At 46.7% G+C, this 13,120-nt stretch overlaps 1 protein-coding gene across 4 annotated transcripts in view; it reads left to right on the plus strand.

Moving 5' to 3' along the window:
- ACACA (acetyl-CoA carboxylase alpha) overlaps positions 1-13,120 on the plus strand; it is a 308,466-nt gene that overhangs the window by 273,696 nt on the left and 21,650 nt on the right. For all 4 annotated transcript variants that reach the window (XM_032214921.1, XM_032214922.1, XM_032214923.1 and 1 more), the window contains 2 exons: positions 207-384; positions 3,472-3,584. In XM_032214921.1, coding sequence (XP_032070812.1) covers positions 207-384; positions 3,472-3,584 — 291 coding nt within the window. The remainder of the gene's footprint in view (positions 1-206; positions 385-3,471; positions 3,585-13,120) is intronic.

The raw sequence follows: 13,120 nt of genomic DNA on the forward strand, positions 1-13,120 counted from the left end.
TTCACGTTTGATTTAGCTGTCCGTGTCTAAAGACTGTTGGAAAGATTTCTTCCTTCCATGAGTTTGTTCCAGTCTTATAAAAAGTGATGGGGTGCAAATGCTTGAACCAGTGAATCCCAGAAGTTTAGGTGGGGTTGAGTGGCGGGGCATTTATTAGGGAGAAAGCATGAGACTCACTTCTTACTTCTGTGTCCTTTCCTCCCCAGATATGTACGACCAGGTGCTGAAGTTTGGAGCCTACATTGTAGACGGCCTGCGAGAATATAAGCAACCTGTCCTTGTTTATATCCCACCCCAAGCAGAACTCCGAGGAGGGTCTTGGGTGGTGATCGACCCCACCATTAATCCTCGACATATGGAATTGTACGCTGACCGGGATAGCAGGTGCGTCTTTTCTTTTGATGTAATTTAACATAACTTTGAGATGCTAATAGCAAAAGCACTTAGACTTATATACTGCTTCGCAGTGCTTTGCAGCCCTCTCTAAGAGGTATACGGCCCTCAGCAGTCTGGGTCCTCATTTTACTGATGTCGGAAGGATGGAAGGCTGAGTCTACCTTGAGCCCGTCAGGATCGAACTTCCTGGCAGTTGGAAGTTTGCCTGAAATAGCAATAGCTCTTAGACTTGTATACCGCTTCACAGTACTTTTACAGCCCTCTCGAAGTGGTTTACAGAGTCAGCCTATGGCCCGCAACAATCTGAGTCCTCATTTTACCCATCTCGGAAGGATGGAAGGCTGAGTCAACCTTGAGCCTGGTGAGATTTGAACTGCCAAATTGCAGGCAGCCAGCAGAAGTAGCCTGCATTACTGCATTCTAACCACTGCGCCACCGCAGCTCTGTGACTGCAGGTAACACTGTCCAATTGGGAATCAGCTTTTTGTTTTGACAACAGTCCACATCTTGGCAGACACCAGCAGGACCAAGATTGTAGCCTCCACATCCCATCTCACCCTTCCCTCCCGCCAGTTCATTGGGAAGTTGAAAAACAATAATAGTCACAGGAAGCGTTTTCCAATCTTGACACCAGACTTACATACAGGTAGACCTCAACTTATGTCCACAAATGGGACCAAAATTCCCATTGGGTGGTAAGCAAGATGGTTGTTAAGTGAATTGTGCCCCATTTTACAACCTTTTTCCCCCATGATGTTAAGTGGATCACTACAGACGTTAAGTGAATCTTGGGGTGGTTAGGCAAATAGAGCCGAGGTGGCGCAGTGATTAGGGTGCAGTACTGCAGGCCACTTCAGCTGACTGTTATCTGCAGTTCAGCGGTTCTAATCTCACCGGCTCAAGGTTGACTCAGCCTTCCATCCTTCCGAGGTGGGTGAAATGAGGACCCAGACTGTGGGGGCGATATGCTGATGCTGTAAACCGCTTAGAGAGGGCTGAAAGCCCTATGAAGCGGTATATAAGTCTAACTGCTATTGCTATTGCTAAATCTGGCTTCCCCCATTGACTTTGCTTGTCAGAAGTCTGCTTGAATAGTTGCAAATGGCGATCACATGACTCCAGGATGCTGCAACTGTTGTAAATATATTTTGGTTACCAAGGACCCACAGGAGAGTCATGAGTGCAAGGACCATTCATATCATATGTCACTTGTACACATGTGTTACATACGTATGTCCAAAGTAACTAAGAATGGTTGCCAAGTGAATGATTATTGTAAGATTACCTGTATTGCGGGAATTTTTAGAAACATTTTCCTCCAATCCAGCATAATTTAGTCCATTTTCAAATCCCATCTTTATTTTTTCCAGTTTCTTCCTCCACACCATTTTTTTAGATACCTTCCCTTCAGTTTTCAGAGAGAATTCTTGCTAACATACGGATAGATAGCGAGGCAGACAGCCCTACACCCCTTGATGTAACTTATTTCCAATACTTTATTGTTGCAAAAAATGAAAAAGAAAATTAGAACTAATCTTATCATATTTAAAATGCTTAAGTCTCGGTACGAATCATAAAACAACATTTAAGATCTAAATTATAACTAACTACTCATAACATTATGCTCCATAACCATTAATACATCTCATAAAACTAACCCAAAACAACATAATCATTATCAATATAACGCACATATGGGGACAGTCAAGCAACTTGCCTAATGTACTATAAAAAAGCAACAATATCGCCTTTATGATCTCCAAAAGAAACTGAAATATGCTAGTTATTTTTTCAAGGCTATAGAAAGAAGTAAAGAAACAGTACCTAATCCCCTAGCTGCTTACTGACTTAACAACTGCATTGATTCACTTAACCATTGTGGCAGAAAAGGTCACAAAATGAGACAAAACTCATTTAACCACTAGGCAATGGACATTTTTTGGCTCAGCTGTGCTCATGTGGAAATGTCGCGCAGGTGAATGTACAATCGTCAGGGCCGTGCTCCGGAAAAGCTGAACTTCCGGGATGCGTCCCCGACAATCAGTCGGGCCAGCGTGCATGCACACACCGGTTACAGCTGATTGCCACAAACCTGGAAGACAAACAGGCAAGGCTGCGCATGCCAAGTGACATGGCTTCGTGTGCCACTTTGGGCACTCATGCCATAGGTTCGCCATCACGGAGCTAGGAGATGTAAATTGAAATTCTCAGTCATCCAGGTCATGGTTGTCCCAAAGGTGCTTTTTTCAAGACGCCACTAGACTTTGTGGTTTTTCTTTGAAGACGTTTTACTTCTCATCCAAGAAGCTTCTTCAGCTCTGACTTGATGATGGGGAATGGAATATAAATATACTGTATTTTTCGTACTATAAGACGCACTGGAGTATAAGACGCACCAAGATTTTGAAGAGGAAATTTTTTTAAAAAAGTTTTTGCACTCTGCAAACCTCCGAAAAATGGGCCCATTTTTTAAAAGGGCATGAATAGCTTTTAAGAGGGCTCCCAGGGGCAAAAATGAGCAAAAACGGCCTGTTTTCGCAAAAACGGGCCCGTTTTTGATCAAAAAAAGTGCATGCATAACCTTTAGGAGGCTTATAGAGTGTTCCTGGGGGATGGGGGGGCAGAATTGAGCAAACAATGGGTGGTTTTTCACTCATTTCTTCCCTCCCCACTCCCCAGGAGCTCTCTGAAATCCTCCGACAGGCTCTACAGGGGCAGGGTTTCGGGAGGCAAAAAATGCTGTATTCAGTGTATAAGACTCACCCAGATTTTCAGCCTCTTTTTTGAGGGAAAAAGGTGCGTCTTATACTCCAAAAAATACGGTAAATGGAATATAAATCCTTCCATTCCCCACCATCCAGTCAGAGCTGAAGAAGCTTCTTGGATGAGAAACGAAACATCTCCAAAGAAAAACCAGAAAGTCCATTTGCCTCTTGAAAAAAGCACCTTTGGGACAATAGCTAGGAGAGTTTTTAAAGAGGACGAAATTTCTAAATGGCTGCTTAGGGGTCTTTATCTTTTGCTGCCCCCTTCAATGTTGTGTATGCTAATTTCTGCTAAAACATCTTTTTTCAGAGGTGGCGTTTTGGAACCTGAAGGGACAGTGGAAATCAAATTCCGAAAGAAAGACTTAGTAAAAACCATGAGGCGTGTGGATCCCATCTATATGGGACTGGCAGAGCGACTTGGTAAGTCTTTGTGGGTTGCTTATGTCCGGTAGCCCTTCACTTACAACAGGTCGTTTAGTAACCATTCAGTGGCACTGAAAAAAGTCCCAAAGCTGCTTTTTTTAAAGAGGCAACTGGACTTCCTTTTTGTTCTTTGAAGACCTTTCACTTCTCATCCAAGAAGCTTCTTCAGCTCTGACTGGGTGGTGGGGAATGGGAGGATTTATACTCCTTGCAGACAGCTGGTCATTTGTGTTCTTTTAGAGCAGGGGTCAGCAAACTGCGGCTCTGGAGCTGCATGTGGCTCTTTCCTCCCTCTGCTGCGGCTCCGGTCACCGGTCAGCGCCACAATTTTGAGAGGAGCTTCTGGTGGGGAGGGGGAGAAGCACAGTGCGCCAGGAGAAGACTCTATGGCAAGGGGAGGGTTTTCCAGTTGTCTCCACAATTGATAGAGCTTTCGGTTATGGCAGGTAGAGGAAAAAGGACGCCACGCTAGGAGGAGACTCTATGGTGGGGGAACTGAACTTCCGGTCAGCTCCAGAATTGAACAGGGGGCTTCCGGTTAGGACCTTTGTGGCTCCCGGTGTTTTCTTTTCTGTGGGAAACAAGTCCAAATGGCTCTATGAGTGTTTAAGTTTGCCGACCCCTGTTTTAGGGCGTTGTTGAGGCCACTTAGAGGTTTGTCTGTGTCTCAGAGTCAACCTGCGTGGTGCAAATGGGTGTGGAGTCCTCTTGGAGCTGCTGAAAGGATTGTGTTATGGAGCTGTGCTTCCTGCAGGATGTTTTCTGCCCTATGTTCCTTCATTCTTGCTCCACACCCATCTGCACTACTCAGGTGACCCTGAAGACACACAGAAATCTCCAAGCAGCCTCAACAACTCTCTAAAAGGGTGCAAATGACCAGCTGTCTGCAAGGCATATAAATCCTTCCGTTCCCCACCATCTAGTTAGAGCCAAAGAAACTTCTTGGATGAGAAGCAAAACACCTTCAAAGAAAAACAAGAAATTCACATGATCAGAATTCATCCAGCTTGGCACCTGGTTCATAAAATAATTTTGACGTTTGAATAGGAAAAGATGATGCAAATTTGCAGGTTTTTATTCAATGCTAAAGAACAGGGATATGCAACATGTGCAACTGTATATGTGCATTTGCATTTTACGTATATACTGGGGTTTTTTTCTGCTCATAAATCAAACTTATGCTGCCTAAGAAATAAAACCATCTTTTTACCACTATGTTTGAATGGGTAAACAGCCACAAAAAAAACAACAACCAACAACGAGTGGGCTTGAGACGGGAGAGGGTAAAATGGAAATAGCACATAGAATCACTAGATGTATTTATTGATTTTAAAGTATGTCACTGATCAGTCAGGCAGAAGATTGTTAACACAGTGAAATTATTTTTAATGAAAGGACATAAAAAACTGCAGATGATAAATGGCGGTGTTCGAAGGGTCACTCCCCTGTGTATGAATGAGACTGGGTAACCCTTGGATTTCAACATCTGTCACCTGTAAAAATATGACTCAGAGATATTTCCTGAGATGAAATGAGTCCTGTTCTCCTAACAGAACCTCCAAGATGAATTCTTGAAAGACGCCCATGGATGTAACCAGTGGTGGGATTCAAATAATTTAACAACCGGTTCAGCCAGGGTCAGATTGGCTGTTGTGGAAAGCGTGGCCCATCCCTATCCTCCAGCTCAGCCGCACATGCGGGACGAGCCTCCCTCAACGGTCAACTGACCCTGGCCGAACCGGTTGTTAAATTACACCCTCTCCCCCACTAGGGATACATCCAGTAGTGGGATTCAGCCTGTTTGCACCGATTTAGGCAAACGGGTTGTTAAATTACCCATCCACCCCCAATATCAAAATGGCTCATGGGCGCTGCACTGCAATGGAGAAATGGGCAATGGAGTGGCCGGCGGGAAGGAAGGAGGAGGATCGGGGAGAAGAAAGAGAGAAAGTGGCCTTCTCCTTCCTTCGCACCAGCTGCTCGGTTGCGCATTTCTTCATTGCAGTGCAGCGCCCAAGATCCACTTTGATAGTGGGGATGGATGGGTAATTTAACAACCGGTTCCCCTGAACCAGTGCGAACCGGCTGAATCCCACTACTGGATGTAATCCCTAGGCAGGTCCATTAGATCTACAAGATCCATGGCTTTTTCCTAATCTGCTCTCAGGGATGATCCTCCCAAACTGGGTGCTGCTACACTCTCATTCTCTCCAGTGACAGGAGTATAATCCACATACATTATTATTTATTTAATAAAGTTTATAGGGCTGCCCAACTCATTCTCGGTGCCTCCAGGCGGCTTCCAAAAATCAAAAGCCAACATAAAAACATTAAAAAGCAATACCCCTCCCCAACAAAAGCAATCAAATAAGCCACTTGATGGGCTCCATCCTACTTCAAGGTCCTAGGCCTGTTGAAAAAACCAGGTTTCCAGGGCCTTGCGAAAGAGAATCAAAGGGGGTAGTGGTGGTGTCAATCTTATCTCCATGATGATGTTCCACAGGAAGGGAGCCACCTTGCCTCTCTGCTTGGGTGGGTTGGGTTGATGTGACCGGGAAAAGATGGTCCTTCAAATAACCTTGTCCCAAGTCATGAAGGGCTATAAAGATAACAGCCAGCACCTTAAATTGGACCTGGAAGCAAATTGGAAGCCAATGCAGCTCCCACAGCAGAGGTGATAACTTTTGTACCTCCAGGCCTGTGCAAAGCCATACAGCAGGGGTGTCAAACTCATTGAGGGGCACATCAAGATTGTGTTTGAACTCGAAAGGTGGGGGGCATGGCCAGCTCAACGTCACTCATTGAAGCTCCATTTTCATCCCGTCTGGGCTCCGTTTTTGGCCGCGATGGCCTCCTGCAGCCACACCCCGAGCTCCATTTTCACTGATAGAGGGCTGCAGGAGGCCATCACGGCTGAAAACAGAGCCCAGGAGGGCCACATGTGGCCCTCCCGAGATCCGTTTTTTCTGGCAGAGGAACCAAACTGACGTGACGTGATGTGCCAGTGCCTGGAGGCTGTCAGGGTCTGGATGGTGGTTAACAAGCTTGTGCTCAATCCAGACAAGACCGAGTGGCTGTTGTGTTTCCCTCCCAAAAATTTGGTTAGTATTCCATCACTCAGGCTGGGGGGTGAAATTCTACGCCCCTCAGACAGGGCTCACAACTTGGGAGTCCTCCTGGACCCACAGCTGACTTTAGAACATCATTTGTCGGCTGTGACCAGGGGGGCATTTGCCCAGGTTTGCCTGGTGCACCAGTTGCGTCCCTACCTGAACCGGGAGGCACTCGCAACAGTCACTCATGCCCTCGTGACCTCAAGACTGGACTACTGCAATGCGCTCTACATGGGGCAGCCCTTGAAGAGCATTCGGAGACTTCAACTTGTCCAGAATGCAGCCGCGCGAGCGATTGTAGGTGTACCTCCATACACCCACGTTACACCTATCCTCCGCGAGCTGCACTGGCTTCCAATCGGTCTCCGGATACGCTTCAAGGTGCTAGTTATTACTTACAAAGCCCTTCATGGTATTGGACCTGGGTACTTGAGAGACCGCCTGCTGCCAATTACCTCCCAAAGACCCATTAGACCGCACAGGGCCAGCTTCCTCCAGGTTCCATCCACCAGCCAATGCCATCTGGCTACGACCCAGGGGAGGGCCTTCTCTGTTGCAGCTCCGGCCCTCTGGAATGAACTCCCCACAGAGATTCGGACCCTCACCTCTCTCCTGGCTTTCCGAAAAGCCATTAAGACCTGGCTGTGTCGGCAGGCCTGGGGTTGATGAGCTCCCTTCCCCTCTCGACAGGTGTGGTTGTTGGTCATTTTAAATGTTTATTTTGTATTTGCATGTTTCCCTTCCCTTTGGAGTTGTTCGCCGCCCTGAGTCCCTTTTAGGGAATAGGGCGGCATATAAATAAAATGAAACTTCAAACTTCAAACCGCAGGACGGTCCTTAGCTTTTTCCAGGATGGCCCCACAGACACCCCTGCCATACAGGCTGGCACATTTTGAACCAACAGAAGCTTTCAGATACTTTTCAAGGGCAGTCCCATGTAGAGTGGTGTGTAAAGACAAGAGAAAGCTTTCTCTGCCGCCGGCTGAGTTGTACAGAAACCTCGAAGATTAGCAAGTGGCCTCTCTCCTCTTTGCCCTCCACCGTATTTATATTGGAACTTGTGAGATTAATTAACTAGAATTCTAAAAGACACAGTTCTTTAAGCTGCAGGGAACAGTCTATTATTATAGTATATACAACAATATGAAGTCACAGCTGCCAGTTCTTTAGCTGGTGTTTGCCTTTCATTCCTTTAGTGACCATTCAAAGTTTCAGGTGCACTGAACAAAGTCACTTACGACCGTTGAACACACTTATGACTGTTGCAGCATCCCCGTGGTAACATGATCAAATTTTGGGCGTTTGGCAGCTGGCATGGTTGCAGTGTCCTAAGGTCATGTGAGAAGCAAAATTAATGGAGAAGTCAGAGTCACTTAACAACTGTGTTACTAACTTAACAACTGCAGTGGTTCACTTAACGACTGTGGCAAAGAAGGTCATAAAATGGGGCAATGCGCACTTAACAACTGTCTGGCCAATGGAAATTTTGCGATCAACTGTGGTTGTAATTTTAGGTTATATATCAGTATATTCTGCAGATCCATTAGTGTGGTTTTTGGCAATTGGCAGATGGAGATTTTGTGGCTGTGCAGATTTTTTTAAAATGCTGTCCAGGATTTTTCAGTATGATATCTAATGTGCTGATCACCTCTGGGACCATCAAAGCTGATTTATGCCATAATCTTTCAGCTTGGATTTTCAGATCTTGATACTTTGTGATCTTCTCCAATTCAATTCTATGATCTCCTGGTACTTCCACATCAATTATTCACATTTTCTTCTTTTCAATCACAGTTAAATCTGGTGTGTTCAGAGGTGATATTCAGCCGGTTTGGACCAGTTCTACTGAACCGGTAGTAATAATTCTGCGCAGTTCGGAGAACTGACAAATCACACCATCGGTTGGTCCTGCCCCGTACCACCCCACCCTTGCCTCGCCTCGCCTCCCCACTACGCTTTTCCCCAGTCCAGACATCCTAACAATGCAGGGCTGTGAAACCTTGCAACCTTAGAGAGAGAACATAATTTCTCAAAAAAAAGAGAGGCTTTTTTCAAAAAAGAATATTCCCCGTCCCTTTCTGATCCAGCTGATGTTGTGGGACCATGCTCAAACCCCTTCCTTCCTCATTCCTTCCTACGAATGGCACACTCCCCAGCTTAAAAGACCCAAAACAAAAACATGATTTAGGTTTCAGATCATTTCTAAGATCGTGGGATGAGGGAGTATTTTAATTTCCACAAAACTCCGGCTTTTCCACCCAAGCAGGTCGCGAATCCTATGCCAACCCTAATTAAAACGGCCGTGTCACCAGAAGGCGAGATCTTTCACACACACACCCCCTTCCACAGGGACCGAGTGCTTTAAAAGCTTCCGAGGCTAATAAGTATCTTTGGTGAGATGGATCATAATTGCGCGCCCCTCTGTTGGGCAATCGTTGGCATCGGCTTCCTACCGCCACCCACCCACCCTCTGCAATCGGGCAGGGAAACTCAGGTTCAGAGGACATTGTGGATTGCATAATTTCTCCTCTCTCTCTCCCTCTCTCTGCTTTTGGTGTGTGTGTGTGTGTGTGTGTGTGTGTGTGTGTGTGTGTGTTTCCCCCCTTTCTGGCCAATTTAAAATTTGTCAAAGCCGGTCGTCTTCTGGATCACTGCCCTTTGATATTTTGTGCACTCCATTTGGCACAAACAAGCCGCAGGGCTGCGGTTCATGCTGACTCCAGCAAAAGTGAAGAGCGTTCCATTTATCTCGGCTTGCCTGCTGCATAACTTGTTCATTAACCGGGAGTTCACTGCCTCTGTTAACCCCTGGATGGCTGCTATCATTCCCACCAAACGGCGGTTTTCGTGGCGACAGAGAGCGCCAGGTTCTCCCCCCACCCCACCCAGCTGCTGGTAGAAGGTGGAAGGTTAGGTGTGTGTGTGTGTAGGGCTGTGTGCGGAAGGGGGGTGGGCTATCTCAGAGCAGGGTTGCGTTTTCATTCAAAACTCCCTTCAGTTGGCCCTGGTGCAGGCAGGTTGGGGAAAATATTGAATAATGTGACACTGAGCTGCTAATTATCAATTTTCGCGTGCCCTAACTGAAATCTTCATTGGTTTTGTGTTTATTACAATGTCACTCAGTCTTGCCATGTGTGGCGCCTTAGCATAAGCAGGGAAGGGGCAACGGCAGGGTGGGGGAACGGCAGTGCCTGGTTCTGTACGCAGGGCAAATCTTTCAAAAGCTGTAAGTAACAGTGGGATATTTGCTTTGCTCAGTTGGTTGGCAGAAGTGAGTTAACCGGAAGCACGTAGGGACGGGAAAAAAATGGAGCTAACCTTGAAAAACATACTTGCAAATGTGGTTTTGATTTAGTACAAATCAGTGGAAGTGTTTGCTCCTGGGTACCATATTATCCAGGGTGGCTCAGTGGCTAAGACGCTGCTCTTGTCGATCGGAAAGGTCAACAGTTCGGCGGTTCGAATCCCTAACGCCCCGTAACTGAGTGAGCTCCCATTACTTGTCCCAGTTCTGCCAACCTAGCACTTCGAAAGCACGCAAAAATGCAAGTAGAAAAATAGGAAGGACCTTTGGTGGGAAGGTAACAGCGTTCCATGAGCCTTTGGCCTTTGGTAGTTATGCCGGCTACATGTCCACGGAGACGTCTTCGGACAATGCTGGCTCTTTGGCTTAGAAACGGAGAGGAACACCGCCCCCTAGAGTCAGGAACGACTAGCACATATATGCGAGAAGGACCTTTACCTTTAATGCTGATCAACACAGATAATACTAACAAAACGTTCCAACAGGACAGGCTTACTCATGGGACTGTGGTGGTGGGCTTGAATTTCCACCAGATTTTCCCTCCGGGGTTCAGTTCAGTGCCTTCCTTTTTTTTTTTTTGAAACCCCCTCCAATTATTTCTTGATTGAAGAAATATAGATGTTCAGCTAAACTCCAGGATGGCCCAGATTCCAGAGAGCACATTGCATTCCAGATTAATTTCCCTAACAATACCTAGAACAAGGGGAACCTTTACCTTTACCATATTATCCACTGTATATGGATTAAAGGGTAGAACTGAACAGTTTCCAAACTATTGTATTATTACTTAGAATGACAAAGTGTTAGTTGTTATCAAGTCTAATGACAGGCGCAAGGAATCTGGAACCAGGGTTGTTCAAATGAGTACAGGTTTATTCCATGGTATCTCTAAACAAGAATCTCAACTACTAACAGTCAAGGCAAATTGGTGGGAGAGAAGAGCCAACGGAATTCAGAGTGGGCTGCCACTTAGATCTCTTGTGAGCGAGCACAAACGGATTCCAAAATGATGACGCATTTGACCCCTCCCTCGTGCTCAGCCTGGTTATCTCCTACATCTACTTTTACTCTATAAATGAAAGTTTGCAAAGACAGTGTATTTAAATATTTTCGTGGAGGACTTACGTTTTTTGGGGGGGCTTATTTTCAGGGAAGGGCTTATTTTAGAGCATGCTCTCAGAAGCCCGATTGGGGAGGTCTTATTTTTGGGGAAACACGGTATGGACCAGTTGCCCAAACATTTGAATTTTGATCACAGGATCGTGGGGCTGGGGCAAAGGTTTGTAAGTGTGAAACACGGCCATAAGTCACTGTTTTCAGTGCTGTTGTAACTTTGAACGGTCACTAAATGAACTATTGTAAGTCAAGGACTACCTGTACCATTGACTCGGTAGCCAGGAAGAGCACTGTTTTCGCACTACGCATAGTGTAATTATATTTTAGTGTCTTAGATTACTTCACATAGAAAGAAAGGTCAAAGTAACCTTAGTTTCTACTGCATTGGTTCCTGGGTCTTCATTAGCAGGTAAGCAAAGAGGAACAGCTGTCTGAGAGGTCACGGGGAAGGCATCTGTTTTGTTGGCTTCTTCGTTTCTTCATTAGAAGAGATGATGGAGAAGGCATTGTTCTTCTGACCTTCTGAAGATCCTTCTAGGACAGGAGTGTCAAACTCAGTTTCCCTGAGGGCCACATCAAGGTTGGACCTCGGGGGGGGGGGACATGACCAGGGGGCATGGCTAGCATGACATCACTTGTGTTGGGGGCGCCTGTGGTGGCCCGAGAGCTCTGCCAGTAAAAATGGGCTCCTACGCTCCGTTTTCGGCTGCGATGGCCTCCTGCAGCCCTCTACCAGTGAAAACAGAGCCGTTTTCATTGGCAGAGCACTGCAGGAGGCTGCTGCGGCTGAAAACAAAGCCTGGAACGACTGCGTGTGGCCCTCCCAAGTTCCATTTTTGCTAGCAGAGGCATGCAGGAGGCCATCATGGCCGAAAACAAAGCCTGGAACGGCTGCATGTAGCCGTCCCAAGCTCCATTTTCGCTGGCAGAGGGCTGCAGGAGGCCGGCACGGCTGAAAACAAAGCCTGGAACAGCTGCATGTAGCCCTCACAAGCTCTGTTTTTGCTGGCAGAGGGCTGCAGGAGGCCACCGTGGCTGAAAACAAAGCCTGGAACGATGGCATGTGGCCCTCCCAAGCTCCTTTTTCACTGGCAGAGGGCTTCAGGAGGGCGTCACAGCCGAAAACAAAGCCTGGAACAACGGCATGTGGCCCTCCCAAGCTCCTTTTTTGCTGGCAGAGCAGTACAGGAGGCCGCCGTGGCCGAAAACAAAGCCTGGAACGACTGCATGTGGCCCTCCCAAGCTCCTTCACTGGCAGAGGGCTGCAGGAGGCTGTTGCGACCAAAAACACAGCCTGGAACAGCTGTGCATGGTTCTCCCAAGCTCAGTTTTCACTAGCAGAGACCCCGCTGGCCAGCCCCTTGCTGTTTCCAGGGCGGCCCTGCAGGCCAGATCTATACACCCCACGGGCTGGATGTACGACCTTTCTTGCCAAAGCTGTTAAGTGAATCGCTGTGGTTATTAAGGCACTTAACACGATGGTTAAGTGAATCTGGCCTTCCCGTTGACTTTGCTTGTCAGAAGGTCGCCAAAGGAGATCACATGACCCTGGGACAGTGCGACCCTCCTAAATACGAGCCGGCGCCAAGCGTCACAAATTTTGATCACGGGGATGCTGCAATGGTCGTAAGTGTGAAAAAACGGTCATGACACTTTTTTCCCGTGTCGTTGTCACTTTGAACGGCCACAAAACGAAATCAGGTGCAGTCCCATGATGCCTCACTTCATAACTTAATAATGACTGTACCGCTGAATGAATTAACTGGTCCTTTATATAGTCTGAAGTAGAGGACCCACCTGTATCCTTAAGGATTAAGAGATTCGTGGGGAGTGGATCTCTTAATAGGGATTTTGAAGAAGAATGTGGCTTTTTTGTGGGGGGAGAGATCTACAGAGGGATTAAATGGGTAGGTCCTCCAAATTATTCCATTTGTATATAATAAGTGTGGGGGGGGGTGGGAGGGGTTAAAATATAATTGCTATATATGTATACTTTTTTC

This window comes from Thamnophis elegans, chromosome 4, assembly GCF_009769535.1.
Source record: "Thamnophis elegans isolate rThaEle1 chromosome 4, rThaEle1.pri, whole genome shotgun sequence".
NCBI lineage: Eukaryota > Metazoa > Chordata > Lepidosauria > Squamata > Colubridae > Thamnophis > Thamnophis elegans.